At 48.0% G+C, this 21,499-nt stretch overlaps 1 protein-coding gene across 2 annotated transcripts in view; it reads left to right on the plus strand.

Moving 5' to 3' along the window:
- The window catches only part of LOC142585285 (SRSF protein kinase 3-like), a 31,815-nt gene continuing 10,316 nt past the window's right edge, over nt 1–21,499 (plus strand). Inside the window, exons 1-11 of one of the 2 annotated variants that reach the window (XM_075695918.1) lie at nt 1–102; nt 211–295; nt 3,361–3,464; nt 5,236–5,344; nt 6,018–6,105; nt 6,231–6,318; nt 7,575–7,681; nt 8,771–8,933; nt 11,508–11,810; nt 13,098–13,298; nt 21,004–21,098. In XM_075695918.1, coding sequence (XP_075552033.1) covers nt 78–102; nt 211–295; nt 3,361–3,464; nt 5,236–5,344; nt 6,018–6,105; nt 6,231–6,318; nt 7,575–7,681; nt 8,771–8,933; nt 11,508–11,810; nt 13,098–13,298; nt 21,004–21,098 — 1,368 coding nt within the window. In that variant the 5' untranslated portion in view covers nt 1–77. Of the gene's footprint in view, nt 103–210; nt 296–1,041; nt 1,170–3,360; nt 3,465–5,235; nt 5,345–6,017; nt 6,106–6,230; nt 6,319–7,574; nt 7,682–8,770; nt 8,934–11,507; nt 11,811–13,097; nt 13,299–21,003; nt 21,099–21,499 lie in introns of those variants that run through there. The other variant, XM_075695919.1, reaches the window with a different exon arrangement.

Consider the following 21,499-nt stretch of genomic DNA (forward strand, 5'->3'; position numbering starts at 1 on the left):
TCTCAATTGCCGTAGTAATGTGAGAATCAAAGGCCATCCTTGACGTGAATGTGGGTTGTGTGTGCCCCCGCTGCAAGATGAATGCCGATGTGAACCGAAAAGGTAGGAATAGTATTTTTTAAAACTCGACGTCTTTCCCGAGCTCTGGCCTTATAAACCTTCCATGGTGACGGCGAAGAGACATCCAAAAATTTTTTTTTTCCGACGCAGTTATGGCCATCCAGGCGAAAAAGAAGCGTTCAAAAGGTCCCAAGTCCAAGCTCAAGGGTCGCTCCGATGCATCTGACAAGAAGCGGTAGGCCTAGGCATTAACCATTTACGTCGCTTTTACCGCACACTTGCAGTAGCTCGGGTTTACCGTTACGTTTTTCGAAGTGCCTACTCGTTCTCGCTGCGTGTCTGTACGCCGTTAAAGTAGCCGCACGTAGTCCTAGAAGGCGGCGGGGAAAAGTTCGCGGCTACGTCATCGTTGTCGCTGCGAAGTTTTTGTGACACTTTCGGCAAATGCGGCCCGATGCGCTCGCTGGTGACAAGTTCGGATCACCTCTTCGGGTCACCTCGCTGAGCAGTGACATCGAAGTGCCCGTTCAAGCCGGAACAATAGCGTGCCGTTTTCTCGCACGCAACGACTGTGCGCTCATTTGGCGGGGCTGCGATGTGAAAGGTGCGCTGCCGCGACCTGTGAGTAAGCCTAAATTAGGCAGAGTTGCCGAAGTGTTCTAAGTAAGGAAGGAAGTTTGCCGCTTACGACTAGCTTCGGACGGAAATGCAGTGGTATTTGCCGTCTGCTGGACGCATAAGTGTTATACGGTCGAAGTGCGCCGGTGCGATCCCTTCTTGCTGTGCGCGTGCTTCCGCGAAGAAGAAAGCACGCGAAACTGAGCGTGAGCGAAGCGCGCTTCGTTTCTTTTCTTCGCCGTGTTTTATTATTATTGTCGTCGTCGTCGTCGTCCTGTGTTTTCCGCTGGCGGCGTCAATGGAGGTGGCAGCACGCTAGAAGTCCGCTCGTCTCGTGTCATCCTTTCGTCGTTTTCATTGCCCTCGCGCGCGCCGTGCGCGCTGCAAGACTGGCGAACCTTGTCCGGTGTCCTGCTGCACCGCACCGGGAGACATTCAATCCGGTCATCCAACTCGACCATGCTCGCCCCAGCACCGGTTCACGAACCCAGGTTTTTGTTGTTATCGTCGTTTCGCTCTCTCGTTACGCGAGTGAAAGGTTCCGATAGCGGAACACTGCCGGCCTTGTTTTGCTAGCCGGAGGCGACTGTCCTAAGGCATCGATGCCGTACCGCGCTTTTCGTTCGCCGCGAGCCTGCCTGCCTGCGCGGCGCGTTCTTCATTCGTGGAATTACGCGCAGCGGCGCTTTGTGATGTGAGCCGAATTGTTCCTCGCCTCCGGTGTATTTTTTTTTTTTTATTTAAGAGGGGAGCCGCTGTTCGCTCGCTTGTAACGGTTTCTGTACGGAACCGAATATAGCAGGTCACTTGCGTATTGATTGAATCGATTCACTTGTGTCGTCACGGGAAAAAGAAAAATGCCTGTGCAGCCGGCGGTGTTGCTGCACCTAGAGCATCGACGGGGCGGCGAGGCCTTCCACTGCAGGGAACGCCTTGTACGAACACCGCACGTTCGATCGCAGTTGATTCCGTCGTGCTTCACTCGGCGTTCCTCTAAACAAACGTCCGATTGCCTCTTTTAAGTCCATATCGCGCCTTTTATGTCCCTTGGCAACAGTAGTTTACGTTTTCCCTTTAGCCGAACGCGGCGACCGTCAGTTTGGGGTTTCGCAAACGCTCCTTCCGGTAAGGCGGTGCATTTTAGGCTGACTAATAGCTGCACGAATGACGACGTACGAGTGTTCATTTTGACTTCGGTGGTACGGCACCCCGTTCGCAGGGCTCTTGAGAGCACATTGGGGTTGTTGCTCGTCCTGATGTGCCGCGCTTCTAACGCCGGTGATTGTTGTTACTGAAAACTGAAGTTACCGAGCATTCGCGTTCGTACCGAACGTGTGCTGTTGTATACTGTTGCGTCAATGCAGTGTACTGAGGTTTAGCGTTGAAGTCGCCCATGTTGTGGTCGATGTACCACCTGTGAACGACCGGGGAGGGCGTTAGCTGGCCAGTGGTGCGAAGCCACCGTGCTGTGCAGTGAAGCCGCGCTCTCGCGCGCGCTTATCGCGGTGGGGCTGTGCCGGAAGCATCTCGTCTTTCTGATTTCTGTCGGTTCTCCCGCGTCCGCTCGTTTAATACCGGGAAGGGAACCTTAATGTTTGTGGCTATTCGCCGTGCCTTTGGTGCTGCGTTGCACCAGAGAAGTCGCCGCCGGATTTGCGAAGATGTTATTTGACGTCTTACTTGCGTCATGCCTTACGGCACAGGAAGTGTGTTCGTTTCCTAAACGTTTTCTCAGCGTCAGCGGGTCGTTAAGTAAATGACAGGATCGTCTGTACAACTCTTGCGTCTGGCCTTCAGTTTCTGCTTCTGACCAGAAGTATTCGTTCTGGTTGAAGCAGTGACACGCCACATTCTACTGGTCATCCTACAGTATACTGGCAGCACTGCTAATGTTGCATAACGCAGAAACTAATCTTTAGTGTGAGCATAAGTGGGCTACAATCAAATTAGCAAAGTCTTATATTCGCTACAAAACCTGTAACTGACGCCTTTTGTAGCACAGCCAAACTGTTATAAAATGACCAGTTGAATGTGCCGATAATCTTCTTGCTCAGGCTTAATGCAATGTTGCTGCAAGGTCTCTGTGTGCCAGATTGTTTCTGCATTTTTTGTGGTATAACTTGTTATTGTTTGTTCAGGTTCTTTTTTGAGCATCGGTGTAGGTGTTCATGCAAAAAAGAGTATCGATAAGAATTGACAAGTGGAATGACTTTTGTTTAGCAGAGGTAATGACCTGGGCCATTTCTTATGCTAAAGCAGTGCATGTTACAGTTAACATACATAGTAGCTCTGAACTATGCATGCTTGGCTGTTTCATTTTTCTTGTATAAATTCTTACCATTACCGACTCGAACCACTGCACAAACCTTATCCGTGTCTCAGCGTTCAGAGCATTAACTGATTGCAAAGCATCATTTGCTTTACATTTGCTTTTTTTCTGGTGGTGCATCAGATAAAGGGGCATTGTAGAGGTCTTGTGTAAATGGCAGGGTGGATATATTATGCTTACAACTGTTTCATTGACCTTTTTGCTTTTTGTGCTTTGTTGCTGATTTCTTTAAAATTTCAAATGTATGTTGTGTTGCCACAACAATGTGGTCTCATGTTACCATGGCACGCTTCGTTGTGATGTGCTCGAAATCTGTAGCAGTGCCCTTTGCGCGCGTTTCTTTGTGCTCCCAGGAATGAGTCTCAGTACGACTATGCGGGTGAGGATGAGGAAGAAGAGGAGGAGATCCTGGGCTCTGACGATGACGAACAAGAAGATCCTAGGGACTATTGCAAAGGTGTGTGCCCCTTGCCTGTTTGGTGTTGGCTGCCTCGTACACGTGTTTACACACAGGCACTCTTGAACTGCCTTCATCTGATGGAGCACGAGAATCCTGAAGGAGTTTGACTTCAAGGGAATTGTGGTGGTGCCGCGAGGTTACCAGCGGGTTCTTCACGAAAGCCGCCAGGGGCGCATTGGGCACTGTTCGGTTAATGTATGCGCCCGAAAAATTTCAGTTCTAGTTGCTTAAACTATATTACCCGAAGTTGTTTCAACTAAAAATGATAATATTTAATGCAAGAAGTTGAATGCTTCTGTGAAATGTAAAATGCACTCAATAAACATAATGATGCCTTGAGCGACGCTGGAAACCATATGTTTACCTGTGTTTTTGCGTACGGCATGGCACAGCTGATTCTTTCGTTCTAGCTGTAATCGTGTGCCCTGGTTGCAACATTTTTTCCCTGGTCATTTTGCACACAATAAGAAGTGTGACGGGGCACGACCATGGCATGTCACGTGTGCACTAAACCTTGCAATGAACGGGAGAATGATGGTGTCTGTGTGTACTATCGAGAAGGTGCCCTGGGTTAAGAGTACAGGGAAGCAGCCAAGTGTAAATGTGAGCAAGCAAGCATTGCTTGACATTTTTTTTATGATGGAACCAAAATTGTTTACTGTTTACAAGCAAGTGTAAATTAAGCACAGACAAAAGTTAATTTTTCATTTGTATCTTAAGCACTATGGGAACAGAGACTCCCTCCAGCTGTAAAGGGAGCTCGCCCGACTTTCTTCGCTAACAGCTTAATTAAACTCTGTTAGCGGGAGGGTGGCCGATTGACACTAAGTTCATCTCCCTTGAGATGAGAGAAGGAGTTAAAAGGAGTTTACGGGTGCCTGTGTGACATGGGTCCTATCATGGTAAGAGAACATCACTTGTGATCAGCAAGGTTTAGGATACCACTGGCGCTATGTACTGGGCCTAGTGCAGCCGAAACGGACTCAGTGAGAGAAAACTGTAGGTGTGCACATTTTATGTCACTGTTTTTAAGGTTGTACAGTTGTTGAGTATGTGCTTTGAGAACTGTGACGGGATAACCATGTTCGGTGCTGTGCAATAAACATGCAGTGTTCAGTGCTGTAGTTTTGTTGCTGTAATGTGATCAGATATGATGGTCTTGTCTATGTGCTTGAGCAGCATTCACAGCTTTCGAATATATAGCTATGACATGTTAGAATTTCAGTAAATTTTGGCGCATGATTTGCAAGTGCTCAATGCCGGTTTGGAGTGCTTGAATTTGTGAGCCATGTACCAGGACAAAGGTTTATGAATAGCATGTAATCTCAAAGCAGTGGCTAGCATATCAAGCACCGTTGCACATCATAGCGATTTGTTGCACACACTTTGTATTTGCAAACATTGTCAAGACTGGCCCATATTTGTGTAGCCAGAATGTTTTGTGCCTGGCTTGCTGCCTAAACTGACAGGAGGCCAATACTAGCAAGATCTCGCAATTAGTGTGAGGCATCTGCCAGTTTGTGCTGCCAACAGTTCTTGCTGCTTTTCTTGCATACAAGGTGACCATCAGTCAAAAGCCAAGGAGAGGTGGGGTTTTTGCCAGTATTATTTTGAGGAGGTTGCCTGTGCAGTCTAATCTGTACTTTTGGTGTATTTCCTCTTGCTGGGATGTCATTTGGCAAATGGCAAGAAATTGTAGCAAGTTAGATTAGCTAACACAGCAAAGCACGTGATGAAACTGCGCTTTATTCTGACTTGTCTGTCGCAGGGGGCTACCACCCGGTGAAGATAGGAGACCTCTTTCACAGTCGGTACCACGTAGTCCGGAAGCTGGGCTGGGGCCACTTTTCCACCGTCTGGCTTTGCTGGGACCTCGTGTGAGTTTCCAAACTGTTCCTGATTTTCGCCCACATTCTGGTATTAATCCTTGTGTGGGCAGACACTTGTTAGCACACGATGATTGAAAGAAATTGAGGAAACAACCCATTTTCTTCATGGTGGTGGTTGGAGAGCGAACATGTTGCGACTGCCAGTAAGAGCAGCCCTAATAAGCGCTTCAAGGCGTTTCTAGGAAAAGGCCACATCATGTTATGAACGAAATGTAAAAATGATTTTGTGCTTGAATTTAAATGCCTGGTTAAAAAGAGCCTATGTGGTCGAAATAAAATCTCTGCACCTTCCTCTACGATGTGTCCCTCATGGCCAATTAAGTCGTTTTGATATATAAAGCCCGCCGGTTGGTAATGATTGCATATGCCTCAAGTTGGTGTGCATGTACACCTCTGCTGTGTTTCTGATGAACTGTGTCACATTATTATTGTGCTATTCATGATAGTGATCGATGGGATAGTATGATGATCCATTTCACTATGGTCTATTATGGATGGTACTTCTGCATAAGTTTTGCAAGTTAATTTCCAGGGTGTAGTAGTGAGAGAACCAGCGAGGCACTAGGAAGTCGTGTAAACTTCAGAAGCCAAAAAATTGATTTTAGCAGTGTTCTTTATGATCAGCGTGGCGTTTTTTGCAACTTTTATTCTTGCTGGACAGGGGCAAGCGGTTTGTGGCCCTCAAAGTTGTGAAGAGTGCCTCGCATTACACAGACACTGCCCTAGACGAGATCAAGCTTCTCAAGGCGGTGAGTGTTTTTTCTTTTTTTTCACTGGGTGCACAAAGGATGATCAAAGTACAGTGGCTTATTCTAAAGCACTTGCCCCCCCCCCCCCTTTTTTTTCCCAACATTATTTTTTAAACGCGCTCCAGGTTCGAGATAGCGATACAGACGACACATGCCGAGAGCGAGTGGTGCAGCTTCTCGACGACTTCAAGATCTCTGGAGTCAACGGGACCCGTATCCTTCTAAACTGTGCTGCATGCATTCGTAATGTATCAGCCGCCTTGGCCGTAAGTGGCTCTGGCTAAAATTTCAATTACACATGACAGTGAATTTCCTCTATGCATTTCTGGCTTCATAGCATATTTCTTGGTATGGTTGGGGCTAACAAAAAAATATCTCGCCCCTTAGATCCCTTTATTCTTGTATTATGATGTATATGCTTCAAGTTTAATAGTAGACAGACAGATTTAGGCATGGAGGATTGGCAGGATATGTGCAGCACCTCTAGGGCATGATTAGTTGCTCTCATTTGCTCTTGCTCTGCGACTGCTTATTAGCAAATCGCTGTGTGCTGGCGTCGATTTGGCATTCCCTGCTGTAGAGGGGCTTTGGTGGCAGTACCTGTGTCACTGTTATTGAGCTCGCAGATGTTGAGAGATTGGACAGTGTGTGCGACTTGTTTTGTTGTCCCGGAGGCAAAACTGTTTGCAATGTTCTGAAGCAGAATACTTGTTGTGGTTAGCGATAGCATAAACTGGGACTTCACATTAAGCAAACAAATTCAAATGCGAATGCTCAGGAACTGTCGCCCCTTGATTTGCTCATTCAGGTCTGCACATTGATGGGAGGCAGTAGTTATTGCAGCCTCTTGTATATTTCAGACTTTCGTGAGGGAGACTTGTCAAGAATATTTCACGAGACGTTTGTTCTTCCTGCCTTTTGCAGTATCAGTACATGTTCTGCATGCTTCTTTTGAATAAACTCCCCAAAGATGCATACGGCTTGGGATTTACTGTCAGCTACCTGGTGTTAAAGGTTAACTGCAGACTCTAATGAGTGCAAAAGTTGCTTTGCTGTGCACAGCAGTAATGCGACAGCAGAGCTCTTGTCACAGATTTGTGTAATATCCTCGCAGAATGAAATGCATCAATTTAGGCCTAAGACCAGCAGTACTTTCGTTTTCATTATATCCAGGTCCTGTTATACAGGCATAATTTTTGCTGCACTTAGGTTTAGATCATGGTTTGTGCCACTTTAGCGACCAGTTGCATAGTGATGTGACATTTTGCTCTTGAATAGTAATTGCGCTTATTGGGTGCTCAAAAATTTCCCGTCGCATTTCATTATGTGAGTATAGTACTTGTTTGTGTTTGTGTTATTGCTCACTTTTCTGTATCACTGCTGTGGAAAATCTCATGCAGTGGCTTTCATGCAGTTTCAACTTTGCTGATGATTTTGCAGTGTTTGGTGGCCTTAATGCGATTCTTCAGATATGTGCATGGTTTTCGAAGTACTGGGACACAATTTACTCAAATTGATCATTCGATCAAATTACCAGGGCATTCCACTACCCAATGTGCGAGCCATCATCAGACAGGTAAAGAAACTATAGCTTCTTGGCTTCTGGTGAAAACGTATCTTGCTACTATTTGTGCTTGTAAGGGGCACTTATACTGTATTTGCTCTATAACACCATGTCCCTGAATCTAGTGTGCAACTGGATATTGCGGTCGCGACTCCTGCAATTTTAATGCAAACTTTTGTGTAGAAATCAGTTTTTTTCCACTTGCGTGAGAGTCAAGTGCGAGCTTGGTACATTTTTGCATGCTAATCGCACTCGCTGCCAATGTTGAAGCAAGGTTTCTCAGGCAAGTCCACATACTAGTGCATCAGTGGCCCTCTTTTCTAAAGCCATAAAAAAAAAGTGCACAACATGCACACGTGAGTGCTTTCCTGCCATTCGGCTTTTGAGCTACCTGAAAATGCAAGTAATTAAAATATGAGACTTCTCTAGATGAGGGGCAAGCACGGCTGGGCTTCCCGACATGCATTTCTCTCCTATAGAAGTTAAACAGGGATAAAGTGCCTCATAAAGGCTGGCCAATTTTTCGATAGGTGCGCTTATCATTGTCTAAGGCCAGCCTTTCTGAGGCACTTTGTCCCTGTTTATCTAACTTCCGGCCCCCGTTTCGATTTTGATTGCTGTCATAAGGGACTTCAAGTTGGCATCATTGTACATGCTTTGTTACCTGTCGTGGTAGCCCAGTGGCTGCGGCATTGTTCCGCTCAGCTAGAGGTTGTGTGGGTGTGATCCTGGCTTTAGAAGCCGCATGTCGATGGTGACGAAATGCAAAAATGCTTGTGTTATTTAGGGGCACGTTAAAGCATACCACATGGTCAAAATTATTCAGGAGTCCCCGCCACCCTGTGCCTCACAAGCGGATTGCGGTGTTGGTGCGCAACACCCCAGGATTGAAATTATCCATGTTTTATTCTTGCATAATTTCTGGCATACCATGTCTCCATAGCTATTTTTTTTATTTGGTATTTCGAGAACGTAATCTGTTGGTCTAGATTTTAGTATAATTTTCTATATCTCTTTAGTGTTCATTAGCATAATGACCATTTAGCTCGTGGTGCCAGCTAACCCGAGGCCTGAAGACCTAATTGTGTGCGGGGCTTGCAGGTGCTAGAAGGTCTGGAGTACTTGCACACCAAGTGCCAGATCATCCACACGGACATCAAGCCTGAGAACATCCTGATAGCTGTGGATGATGCCTACGTCCGCAAGCTTGCCTATGAGGCCACCCAGTGGCAGAAGATGGGGCTACGCCTTCCTGGTTCATTGGGTGAGCATCTGGGCATTATCTCATGCAGCCCTACTGCGTGGAAAAATAAAGTAAGTCTGAATGGGGGGCGCCAACATACGGCCATGCTAGTGGAAAGAAAGAGTGTGGAAAACTGCACTCGCATCAAAATGCGTTGTTAATGTCGCCAATATTGGCCAATATTAGGCATACACCACTGTCACTTACAAGTAAATGTCGGTCAGTGCTGGCATTGATGCCGTTGCCTAATGTTAAATAACACTGGATATGCACAATTAGCTAGTGTGCCTCTTTCCACAGCAGTCACTTAGTAGCATCGATGTTTGCATGCTCTTTCTGATTGGGGTCACCACAGCAGAGTCAGCAATGAGCATATCTGCCAACTCTCCCAGTTTGTCCGGGAGACTCCCGAATGCAGACCCATCCTCCCTATTGCATGGGCACCACTATGAATCTCCTGAAAAAAGCGTAATGCGGCATAGTCGCATCGTAATTATCATTGTGCACTAGGCAGCCAGACAGTCAGATTTTAAACATATGCCATTTGTGTGTTAGCCAGTATAGGCCTAACTCGGTTCGCTTCAGATAGAGCCATGCGTGTGCATGAGGCAAAGGTGTAATATGCATTGCATAATGCCCAGTTTACTTAAGTTAGCTTCACTACAATAAAGTACTGTTATGCGATAAAGCATATGCAAAGTATTGTGGTGAAGCATATTTAGAGTGCCAAGGGGCCACTATCACAGGTCATAGTATGAATTCATTAAATACTATACAAGCGTGCATGCGCCATCTATGGTCACAGTACAAGCATCGATACGTCTAATAACCATTATGGCAGCCATTCACAGCCATTTCTGATGTTGCTGTGGCGCTAGAAAAAAAAAAGAGTGAAATTTCCCTTCCTGTACTGTTGTTGCCCACTTCCCCCTTTTTATGATTTTCCTGAATTTCTAGGTACCCAGGTTGGCTGCTATGGCAATGAGGTTCTTAGCAGCACTTGTCCATGTGAATGACCCTGCTATGTTTCATTAGATCAGTGGTGCCCGAAGAACACATATGTTAGCTATGAGAACCCATCTAGCTGAGCAGCATAAAAACGTTGCTACTGGTTTGTAATCTGCTTCTGGTGCCATCTTGCTCGCATTTTCCTGCCGGCGGGGTTGTATCCTTAGCGGGGGAAAATGAATTTCTGCAGCATGTCTAGTGTTCGGTGTGGTGCTTTCAAGAATTTATATCACTTGCTTAAAAGCTGCAGTGTGGAGCATGATGGCTGTGTTACTGTGCAAAAGACTCCTTGAGCATTTATGCAAATCAGGATTATTTTGTTGTGGACTAGCTTTTGTTTTTGTACAGATACAGTGGAACCTCCATGAAGTTCAACTTGATTTACTGGAATTTGCAATTCAGTTAATTCAAACAAATTGAACAGATTTTTTTTCTCATTCCCCATCTTGACTCTGTTGAAATCAGTTACATCAGTTATTAGTGAGGCAGTTATACATTGCAGCTGAATTAATTGCAGCTTCTTGCTTTGTAGGCACACGCAGGGACATTTACTGGATGAAAAATAATTTTGCCGAGCCTGATCATTTACACCCATTTTTGTGTACTGTGTATGAAATGTACAAGAAAGCAATAACGCCACAACAGACTATCATAGGAAAAGACTCGGATATCTTCAACATTATAAGGCATTTACACACGGTCGAACAAGGTGTCCTATAAATTGGCTTTCCCTAAATACAGCACACTTCTGAAGGTTTGGAAATCGCCCTTTTCTTGTGAAACAGTGAGGGCATTCGCTTTCACCTCCCCCTCCCCACATTGAAGTTGTGGGAAGGAGGGGAGGCAGTGTGGGATCTGGATTTAATATGCAAGCTCCCTTAGTAGTGCTTTTTTTTTATGCAGTTCTCTGATGTAAAGTGAGGTCTCTCGTCGTTTCTGTTAGATTTCTGTAAGAATGAAGTTGGGACATTCAACTAGTGACATTCATTGGATGAAGATGTCTACGAACCTTGGCTCTATGCACCAAGCTTCAGCCGCAGCTCATTGTTCTGACGCGGTAAAATTTGGTGGGTTCTTGATACTTTGATGTGATTTCAACAACTGTATATACAGGTAGTACTACTGTGAAGCAGTCGATTGCTTCAATTCAACCATTCTGGGGATAACTTCGGAAGTACTCTGGCAGCAAATGCTTCTTATTGCTCCTTTCGGTACATTTTCTCAACTTGCATTGCAGTTTCTTTTCAATTAATTTTGTAGTGTTAACTAGTCAGAGGAATCGCAATGCACAAAATGACTTGGGCGGAAACAACGCAGTATAGCAGGACGTGAGAATGTCTGTCCCTTTCTGGTGTCCTGTTATTTTTTGTTTTTTCCTTTCCAAGTCATGAACCAATCAGCCCAAACGTATGCGCTTCAGTACTGAATGAACACTGATTGTTTAAGTCACGTATGCTGCTAGATTTGGCTAATATCATGGCCGTTCTCCATTGCATGGACATTTTAAAGAAATGAATCTGTTCAGAGCTGAAAACGGTCAATCGATGGCAATTGAAGGTTGAAAACCCGGTCCGTACCTTGGTGCAGTGAGCACGGCCCCGAAGGAGCTCCGCACGGTGCCGACTCTGCCGTCTGAGGGTGCCGCTGGTGGAGCTGGAGCGGCTGGTGCAGGTGGAGGGTCCGCCTCCAAGATGTCGCGCAACAAGAAGAAGAAACTGCGCAAGAAGGCCAAGCGTCAGCAGGAGCTGCTTGAGCGGCAGATGCAGCAGCTGGAGGAGCTCGACATGGAGGAGGACGAGGAGGAAGGGGGCCACGGTGAACAGGAAGGCAGCGGATCCCTCAATGGAGGGGGCCCGACCCTGAGCAGCCCTCCTGACATGCCGCCGCAAGGCAAGGGCTCGCTTGCGCTCGCAGGCTGCATGCATATGTACAGTACGGTGCACTAGTGTGTAGCTGGTAATATTACCACTGGAAGTGAATCCCTTCTGCTATATACCGTATTTTCTCGCATAATGATCGCACTTTCATTGTAAAAAAAATTGACGAAAATTTAGGGGTGCGATCATTGCGCGGGTTAAATTTCCCCCCCCCCCCAAAAAAAAAAAACATTTTCTTTTTTTAATTCCGCATTTGCTGCGGGGTGACAAGCAGGCAGCTGCCGGTGTCAGTGCGGGGCACCAAAACAAAAATGGCGGCCGGAGGAGCAAGCCAAACGCGCCGAACACGATTATATTTTTTTCTCGTGAGTACATTACCCGCATTGAAACAGTTGCTTCCGTATCAGTAATGAATATTATTGTTAATATCTGCAAGTTGCAACAATAACGTAGCCATGTCCACTTTGAGGGGACAGAAACAGAGATGGGCGCGCTTGGCTGCCAGTGACATAGAAACACATGGCGGGCATGCTGCGGAAACTGCGGCATTTGTTTTCACTGCTATCCTAATACGGGACGTTTCTGCTAAGGGTGAGCGAATATCTTAGCTGCGTTAGAAGCGTTGGCGTATAAATAGGGTACACTTCTAATGTATAAGTGTAAATGTGGCGACTATCGTTTCAGACTGCGATTTATTGCGTGCCCACGAGTGCAGACGAGAATCGAAAGGCGTTGTTGTTGACTAAAACCATTATGAAGCCTACATACAAATAATAAAGCTGAGGCAAGTTTGGTTGTAGCTCTGTTTTTTTTTTTCGTAGAAGTGCGGAAAGTGATAAAAGGAATGAAATGGGGCATCTGCTTAAGAATGTTGGGTGTGTGCAGACCGCTGGGTATGTCTTCAAGAGTCGTTCGCATAGCATTCGGCAGATGGTAAGCGTGATCATCATTAGCTAGACTTGGCACATGACATATCGCTGCGACAAGTGCAGGGTGCGATCATTACACAAGAAAGAAAAAAATTGAATTTTGACGAGAAAATTCAGGGGTGCGATCATTACGCGAGTGCGATCATTATGCGAGTAAATACGATAGAAAAAAAAACTGGTTCCCCCCACCCGCGAAGAAAACTTTCGTAGCCTATCTGTTACTTTGCGATGTTGAACCCCATATTTCGATTTGATTTTATATTAACTCTGCTATTCACCAGTTGAAGGAGCTGGATTCTAGGGTATTGCAGGTACAACGTACTGGTGGTTTAAGTATTCACAGAATTAAATGGCTGGTTGTGTTTGTGCAGAGGGTGCACTGCTTGGAGACGGCATGGACTGGACCCGAAGCGTGGAAGGTGGGGACCCCTCGTGGGCTGGAGGCGATGTCTGCAACGGTCATCGGGGAGACGGAGCCGCCCGGACAACCATGGGCCGCCTTGAACGGTCTGAAAGCACCCTGGCACCCCCCACACCCACTGCGCAACTGCGGAGGGTGGCCTCCTGCCCCGGTGAGTTGACGATGTCTGTGCTTTGCCAGCTTCGTTGTATCTTATGCACCGTGCAGATGCAAGTGCAGCCCCCGCTTCACATAGCCATCATTTTCCTAATACAGTAAGACCTCGTTAAACCTTACCTGCTCAAGCAGTAGTTTCGTTTTAAAAGTAGTAAAGTCGAATCGCCGACTCTGTGGCCATTGAACATAATGTGTTTTGTATCCGCATAAACCGTACCAGCTTATTGCGTAGGTATGGGTTAACAGGTAGTGTTTCCACTTTTTGTTGCGCAAGCATGGCGGTGCATCATCTCCATCAGAACAACAAGCCTCAGAAATCAGCACAACGGCCTCCAAGCGCCCTGTGCGTTTGCGCATTAAGCCACATCAAGATCAAGATCGTTTCGGCGCCGTGCCAGAGAGCGTTGTGGCGTCGTGCAAGCGAGAACTCGCGTCATGCCGAAACTCGGATATAAAAGACGCCGGGTGCTTAGCTTAGAAGAAAAATTACATGGTTCGTGCTATCGAATGTGACGTGAAAAGTTGGCGCTGGCATGCGACATGGATCTACTGTTGACTATGGTGTGTGGCATTTGGAATGCGAAGAAGTTGCTCGGCAGCGCTGCTGCGCCCGCAAAGAGATGTCGGCTACGAGGTTCGGTTTTTCGCCATCGTTGCTTCTGTTGCTGTCGAAGTGTCGCCTAGTGACGGTAATAAAGATGACACGGAAAGCGACAGCACAGGCAATTCAGGCCCGACCTTGGCAGCAGCTGCTCGTTACGTCAGCCTCATAAATGGAATCGTCGCGACGAGAACAGCACCCCGCAATGAAAAGCGACATCTGCAACACTACCGCGCCTGTGCTCGGAGAATATGTAATGCCAACAAGGAATCTGCCATACAAGTGTTTAACGAGAAGAGGGGCCTGGCTGAAAAGCTGGCTCGCAGCTTCAGCAAGCTTGAGGCCGTTGTCGTCACTGCTAGGCTGCCGCGACATCAAACGAAAATAACACGTTCGTCGCACGGAGGAAATAAATACTGCATGTTTTTTCCCCTTTCATCGCACTCTCTCAGACTTCCGTTTTTGACAGGTAACTGGGCGATCTCATGCTGTTTCAATTAAGCAGTACAGTCGAACCCCGCTACAACGAACGCCGCTTCAACGAAATGTCCGGTACAATGAATAATTCTCAGTTCCCCGTCAGCTGCCCATAGGAGTCAATGCATAAATATCCTCACCACAACGAACACTTTTTCTTATGCCGTTCCGCTTTAACGAAATCTGACGAAGTAATTCCAGGCTCGAAATTTAATTTGCCGCGCAGGAAACGCAATTTCGAACATTTTGCACATAAAAAAGCGTCTGCAAAGTTAGCATCGCGTGTTGGCACCACAAGAAACTGCCGCTGATGACCGAGCATGGGGGCCGCCATTGCTCGATGCCGACGGCGATGAGACTGGCCTACCTTTGGGATTGGCTTGAAACTTTTTAGCCGCAGACAATCCAAAGCCGACGCTCAGTCGTCTCGTCAGTCCATGCTGCATCTCGGCGCCGTCGGTGCGTAGTTAGTGCTAGTGCAATTGGCAGTTCGTGTTGTGCACGTGTTGCGGTGTTCAGTTTGATCAGAGAAGCCGTTCTGTTTTAGCGTGCTTTCCAACATGGCGCCGTCATGTCGAAAGTTTTTATCCTTGGAGGATAAAGCTCGGATCCTGGCCGAAGTCGCAAGTGGAGAGAAGAAAGGCGACGTTGCGAAGAAGTTTGGGATTTCTCCCAGTTCGCTGTCCACCATCTTGCAGTCAAAAGAAGCAATAGCGCAAGCTCTTGCTTCGGGCACATCAGCCAAGCGGAAGAAGCTGACGCCGTCCGCGCACGAAGACCTCGACAAGGCTATGTACACGTGGTTTGTCGAGACAAGGGCGAAAAACATACCCATCAGTGGAAACGCCGTGCAACAGAAGGCCCTGAATTACGCTTGCCTGCTGGGAATCGACGATTTCAAGGCGAGCACAGGCTGGCTCAGCAGATTCAAGGCCCGCCATGACATTGTCGGCAAGACGCTCTCTGGCGAGTCGGCATCGGCAGACACAGGCAGCGCATCCGCCTGGATCTCCACGAACGTTTCGACGTTGTTGAAAGACTATGCCAAGTGTGACATTTATAACGCTGACGAGACAGGCCTGTTTTACGAGATGCGGCCGTCAAAAACCCTCGAAATGAAAGGTCAGCGTTGCCACGGTGGGAAACACAGCAAGAAGCGTGTGACCGTGCTGCTGTGCGCCAACGCGGACGGATCCGACAAGCGCCCACCGCTAGTCATTGGGAAGAGTGCGAGGCCCCGTTGCTTCAAAGGTAACAGGAGCCTTCCCGTAAAGTATGTCGCCAACAGCCGCTCCTGGATGACGCGGGCCATTTTCTCCGAGTGGGTCGCGTCATTTGACTGCGACATGAGGAGGCAGGGCCGGCGGGTGTGCTTATTGCTGGACAATTGCTCCGCCCATCATATTCTGGATGTGGAGCTCACAAATGTGGAGCTGAAGTACTTTCCGCCGAACTGCAGTTCGATTATACAGCCACTTGACCAAGGTGTCATTAGAAGTCTGAAGTGCGCCTACCGCCAGCGAGTGATGCAGCGTCTCCTATTGAACGTGGAGACCGGTCGCGACACGAAGTTAGACCTGTACATGGCGCTGCAGATGATGGCTGCTGCGTGGGCTGCAACTGGACGGCCAGTTATCGCGAACTGCTTCACGCATGCTGGCTTCAAGCTAGGAGACCCAGACACCGACTCCGCTGAGGATGCTGCTGACTGCAACGGAGCAGTGCAACCGCCAGCAGACGTAATTGCGTCCTGGGTGGCCCTTCAAGGTGCCGGAAGTGTGCCATCCAGTGTCGAGCTGGACGACTTCATCGACGCTGACGTCAATGTGATCGCCCGTGAAGAATTGAGCGATGAGGACATCATAAAAAGTGTCCGCGACGACGGGGGGCAGTCGGATGACGACGGAAGTGCCAGACCTGCATCCACCAGCCACATCTCGCGTACTGGATGCGTTCGATGTCATCAGAAACAGCGTGGCTGTGCATGGTGACGACGTCGCGATGCAGCTACTCGCCGAATGCGAAAATCGCGTCATGATGCTCCTAGGCAAAAAAGGGAAGCAGTCGACACTGCTTGACTTCTGGAAATAAAAGTTTGTTTGTGGTTTACCAGTTCAGATTAGCCATATTTTTGTGAATTTCACAACAACTACATTTTCGCTTCTACGAATTTTTTTTCGTGCACCATCAATTTCGTTGTAGCGGGACTCGACTGTACAACCATTTAGTACGTACTTTTCCCGAGCTCTGGCCAACTAAGGTTTAATGAGGTTTCATTGTACAGTTAAGCCTCGATATAAGGAACTTCAATATAACAAAATTCTCGATGTAACAAACTTTTCATAACCTCTTGTCCATAGAACACCATGTACTGTGGGGTTCTCCTCCGTGCTCTTGGGACAAAGGAACGACAACACAGTAGTGCAAACAATCACAAGGGCATTTATTGCACCTTTCATAGATCAATGCCGGCCAATGCCGGCTAGCAGAGTTGCTATCCACAAAACATGCCGATGGGCGCGCGACAAATCTAGAAGTCCGACTCACCGCAACCGGATAACGAGCGAATATGTTCGCCCCATGCTGGATCCCAACGCCTGGTCGTTCACGTGTACGGTCACGCGAACGGTGGCGCGTTCAAAGGCGGCCACGCGAGACGGTCTCGCAGAAGCATGGATCGGTGCACGCGTGGCACGGCAGGTCCGCACTGCTTGCTGTCCCGAACCGAAGAGAGAGCACCTTGACTTTCCCACACCCAAGTAACCCCGCAGCAGTGCAACACTCGCGCCATCTCTCGCACTGCGCTTGTACCATTCCGACTGCCGCGGGTGCCAGGCCACGCGGTGAAGCCGCACAGCAGGAGCTATGCGGGAAAACAAGATATCAGGGGACGCGCGAGAGTCGCGCATCCCCACATCCCCCCAACCTTAAATCACTTCTTATTCCGGCGAAACATGCGACACGGTCTAACATTAACCCGTGCTTCGTGAACAAGATAGTACATGCAACAGTGGCCGCGCTAAGGAAGTGTTCACACGCCGCCCATAGCATGCGAGCCGACATTGTCCTTGGGTACACCGCTGGCGTCTGCCGGTCACAGCAGCAGCTTTGCAGACTCGACGGCACAGTTCGAGGCCAGGACTCTGGAAACGGCGACGCAGTAGTTTGGACGAGCAAGCGTCGCTCGCGCCGACGCGCCCTGCTGGCGAAAGCCGCAGTAGCTGTCGGTGACCGCCGGCTCTTTTCTCCATCGCCGAGGGTTGCGAGCTGCATACAGGTGGCCGCCGAAGTCGCTGCGCCGAAGTCTCCACAGCATCACCATCGCCCGGTGGCTCGATCGTAGTCCAGGGCAGCAGCGCAGATGATTTGCAGGTGACTGCAAACCAGGGTTGACTCCAATCACACTGCGTACACTCAACACACTCGGCAAACACTGATGTAGTGCAAGGGAGACGAAGTCTGCATGCGCATCGCCCACGTGGTACGATGTTCTACTCGGCTAGCAAAAGATTGGGCAGCTACTCAGATGCTAAGTTCATGTGAACGAAGCTCGCTTCCTTGAGTCGAACGAGTAATTTCAGTTCGTGCGAGGTTAACTAGAATGAGGGAAGCAAAGTGCAACACCTCAACGCCACGGTCCACCAGGTTGTGTCCCTCCACGTGCGACAGGCAGCTCCGTAAAGCCTTAGTTCTAAAGCGTCGCTACCCAGGCAACAACCGGCATCCAAAAAACAACACCAAAAATGGGCGCAAGACAGGTAGCCGCGAGGAGACATCAGCTCTGTGAGGTCGTCCTACCCCGCTCGGTGCACACAGCATCCGAGTTGATGGCGCCCACTGTCCCAGACGGTGTCGGAGCGCCCGGCCCCAGGCCGCAATACCAGTCAGCCCGTAGCGGCACCCGTGGCCCGCGGCCACCCTGCTCCCAGAGCCGCGACTTCATCAGAGTCAAAGAGATAGAAGAAGCTATTTACATAAGAAATTCGGACCACCCACGAGGCTTCTGTACTCACTCGCTTCAGGCTTGCCAATGCTCCACGGGCGCTAAGCCTCGCTCTCCCAGGATGCAGGCCACGTGGCTCTCGTACTGACGAATGTCATTAAAAAAAAAAAAAAAAACTTGCGAAAAGGCTTAGCATGTTGACATGTTCAAACACACTACAGCCACCTCGCTCAAGAAAGCACGCCGCCAACGCTAGCAATCAAAATCCACGCTAGCCCTACACTTCGGTTCAAACAAAGGTCTCGGACGAAGCAAAACTGTTAAATCTATCCACCGATGCCCCAAGAGGCCCCACGTTGGGCACCAGATATGGGGTTCTCCTCCATGCTCTTGGGACAAAGGAACGACAACACAGCAGTGCAAACAATCGCAAGGGCATTTATTGCACCTTTCATAGATCAATGCCTGCTAGCCGAGTTGCTATCCACAAAACATGCCGATGGGCGTGCCACAAATCTAGAAGTCCGACTCACCGCGACTGGATAACAAGCGAATATGTTCGCCCCATGCTGGATCCCAACGCCTGGTCGTTCGCGTGTACAGTCACGCGAACAGTGGCGCGTTCAAAGGCGGCCACGCGAGACGGTCTCGCAGAAGCATGGATCGGTGCACGCGTGGCACGGCACGTCCGCACTGCTTGCTGTCCCGAACCAAAGAGAGAGCGCCTTGTCTTTCCCACACCCAAGTAACCCCGCAGCAGCGCAACACTCGCGCCATCTCTCGCACTGCGCTTGTACCACTCCGACCGCCGCCGGCGCCAGGCCACGCGGCTAAGCCGCACTGCAGGAGCTATGCGGGAAAACAAGATATCAGGGGACGCGTGAGAGTCGCGCACCCCACGGTACCTAATTAGAACTTCAGTGTAACGAAGTGTGTTTGTATGCAATATCAATATAACAAAACGTCGCTTCCACAGCATAGGAATACTGATGCAATAAATGGAAACTTCCGCTGATGCAGACGGTCAAATGATTGAATTACAAGCGGCTGCTTGCAAACGCACCTCTCAGATGCCCGCGGCGCGAAAGGAGCGACTGCAAAAGTGAAGCTGCATCATGTTCCATATGAAGTCCGAGTGTGATAAGAATCTATCGTGCCCCGCGCACTTTGTGCTTTAGGCGTGAGTGAAAATGTGCGAGGGTGGCAAAGAAAGGGGGTGGCTTCACACACGAGTGCCGCCTCCCCACGCGAGCATAGGGAAAGAGGGGGAAGGGAGTGAACTTGCTGGGGAGGGGGAGGGGTGTGAGTTGGCGCACATCGCGATTTCTGGCGCGCATGTTTCGGCCGTGGCTGGGCATGGCTGTAAGCGCGACTGAGCGCATATGCAGCCGCGCAGCTGCGCACCCTGCTTTAGAGGTAATCTGCCCTGTGTGCAAAGTGAGCGTGCCGAGATAGATGGCGTGGCATCATGTAAGCTGTCTTCCCGCACGTTTAGTATCGACGGTTGTGTGATCTCGAGTTTCGGTGACCGGTTAGAGTAAGACGTAGACTAAGCATTCGCTCTCTGCTGCCAGGGCTCTTCATGATAGCGCCGTCTGAGTGCGGGCAATGCTATCCAGCCGCGGGGGCAAAGTGCATGCGAAAGCGTGGCTGATTTTGCTTAATTCGTACCGCCTATGTCAAGATATCGTCGACCTGGCATGAAACCGTATAATTCGTTGCAGGCTCCCGAATTCATCAAAATATAATTTCTTTCTCATTAAAATTCACTTTCTTTGACTGGCCAATAATTTGGAAAATTCTGTGGCCCTTTGCTGTGTAAGAAAAATATATTGTCTATGTATTTATTTGCATAGAAGGTCGAATTTCAATACAATGAAATTTCGATAGGACAAAAGAAATGGCTAATTTTACCTTCTTCCTTATATCGAGGTTCAACTGTATACCTATGCAGAAGTTCCGATTTTGCTTAGATTGCTCTTCATATGAGTAGGACAGAAGACAGAAGCAACTCGCTTGTTGCTGGCAACTATGGTAGCATGTTCCCTCATTGTTTCCCACAGCCCCAGTAGCCATTTGCGATCGGTTGCTGTGCTGCCTTTGTTACAGTGAGCTGTACCTCTGTGAACTATTCATGTATTCGCTCCGTAGGCTATCGTGTCGAGAATTTTCGAGTGAATGGTTGCAGCGGCCACGAGACCGAGTCGGTTCCGCTATCAGAATAGCTTTAAGCGAAAAATAATTCCATGCACGGAAAAAATGTGGACCTAACCAATATTTTGAGATGCCAGAGTTCAAGTTAATGAATGTTTATTGTACTCTTATTTTTGATGACTCGCTGAAGAATGCACAAAGTACGATCCTACCACTTTGACTTTTTTTTCAATGGAATCTGCAGTGCCTTAGAATAAAGTTAAATAACTTCACATTTATCGACAGTCTATAATAATTCATGAACGAAGATGCTAAGGTGGCTAAAAAGAAATTATTATGCTTCGTGCTTGTCTTTACAGTGCTTGGAAAGCTTACGAGGTTACAAATTATGCTGTCCTGAATTGCTGTAGATTATTGATTCATTGTTTTTGAGGCATGGCAGGCAGCAGCCTTGCCTATGTGTAACGTAGTGTAAATAAAATTGATATTTGCTTTTCTAATTTCCTCCTTCTTGTCTTTGTCTAGAAAACCAAAAACCTCCAGAGAAGATGGCCGATCCTGTGCATGAAGTTTGTAATATATCTGTAAAAATAGCTGACCTTGGAAATGCCTGCTGGGTGGTAAGTTGAGTTGGTTCCTTGCAATGCTTGTAGAAGTTGTTTTGTGCTATGATGTGTTAGGACAGAGTTCATTGTATTAATAGGTACATAAATTAATACAATGCATTACGTAACTACACAGTGAATTAATATAAACATTAAAAGGTGAAAAGGTACATGATTGCTAATTGAGGAAAAAGTGTGAGAAAATTTCGTCATGCAATAGTCATGCAAAAAAAGATGACTGTACTTGGCCGTGTAGTCAGCCTCTCCCTGTTCAACAGTTCATTCTTACGTACCTTACCATGTTCAGAAGTCTCTAAAAGCAGCCTTTAGAAACATTTGCTTGGATAAAATCAGTTTTGCACACTCCATCATGGTTAAATCGATAAAGGCTGACTGTGGTACTTCCCTCAGCTTTC

Source organism: Dermacentor variabilis, chromosome 6, assembly GCF_050947875.1.
Source record: "Dermacentor variabilis isolate Ectoservices chromosome 6, ASM5094787v1, whole genome shotgun sequence".
NCBI classification, from domain to species: Eukaryota; Metazoa; Arthropoda; class Arachnida; order Ixodida; family Ixodidae; genus Dermacentor; species Dermacentor variabilis.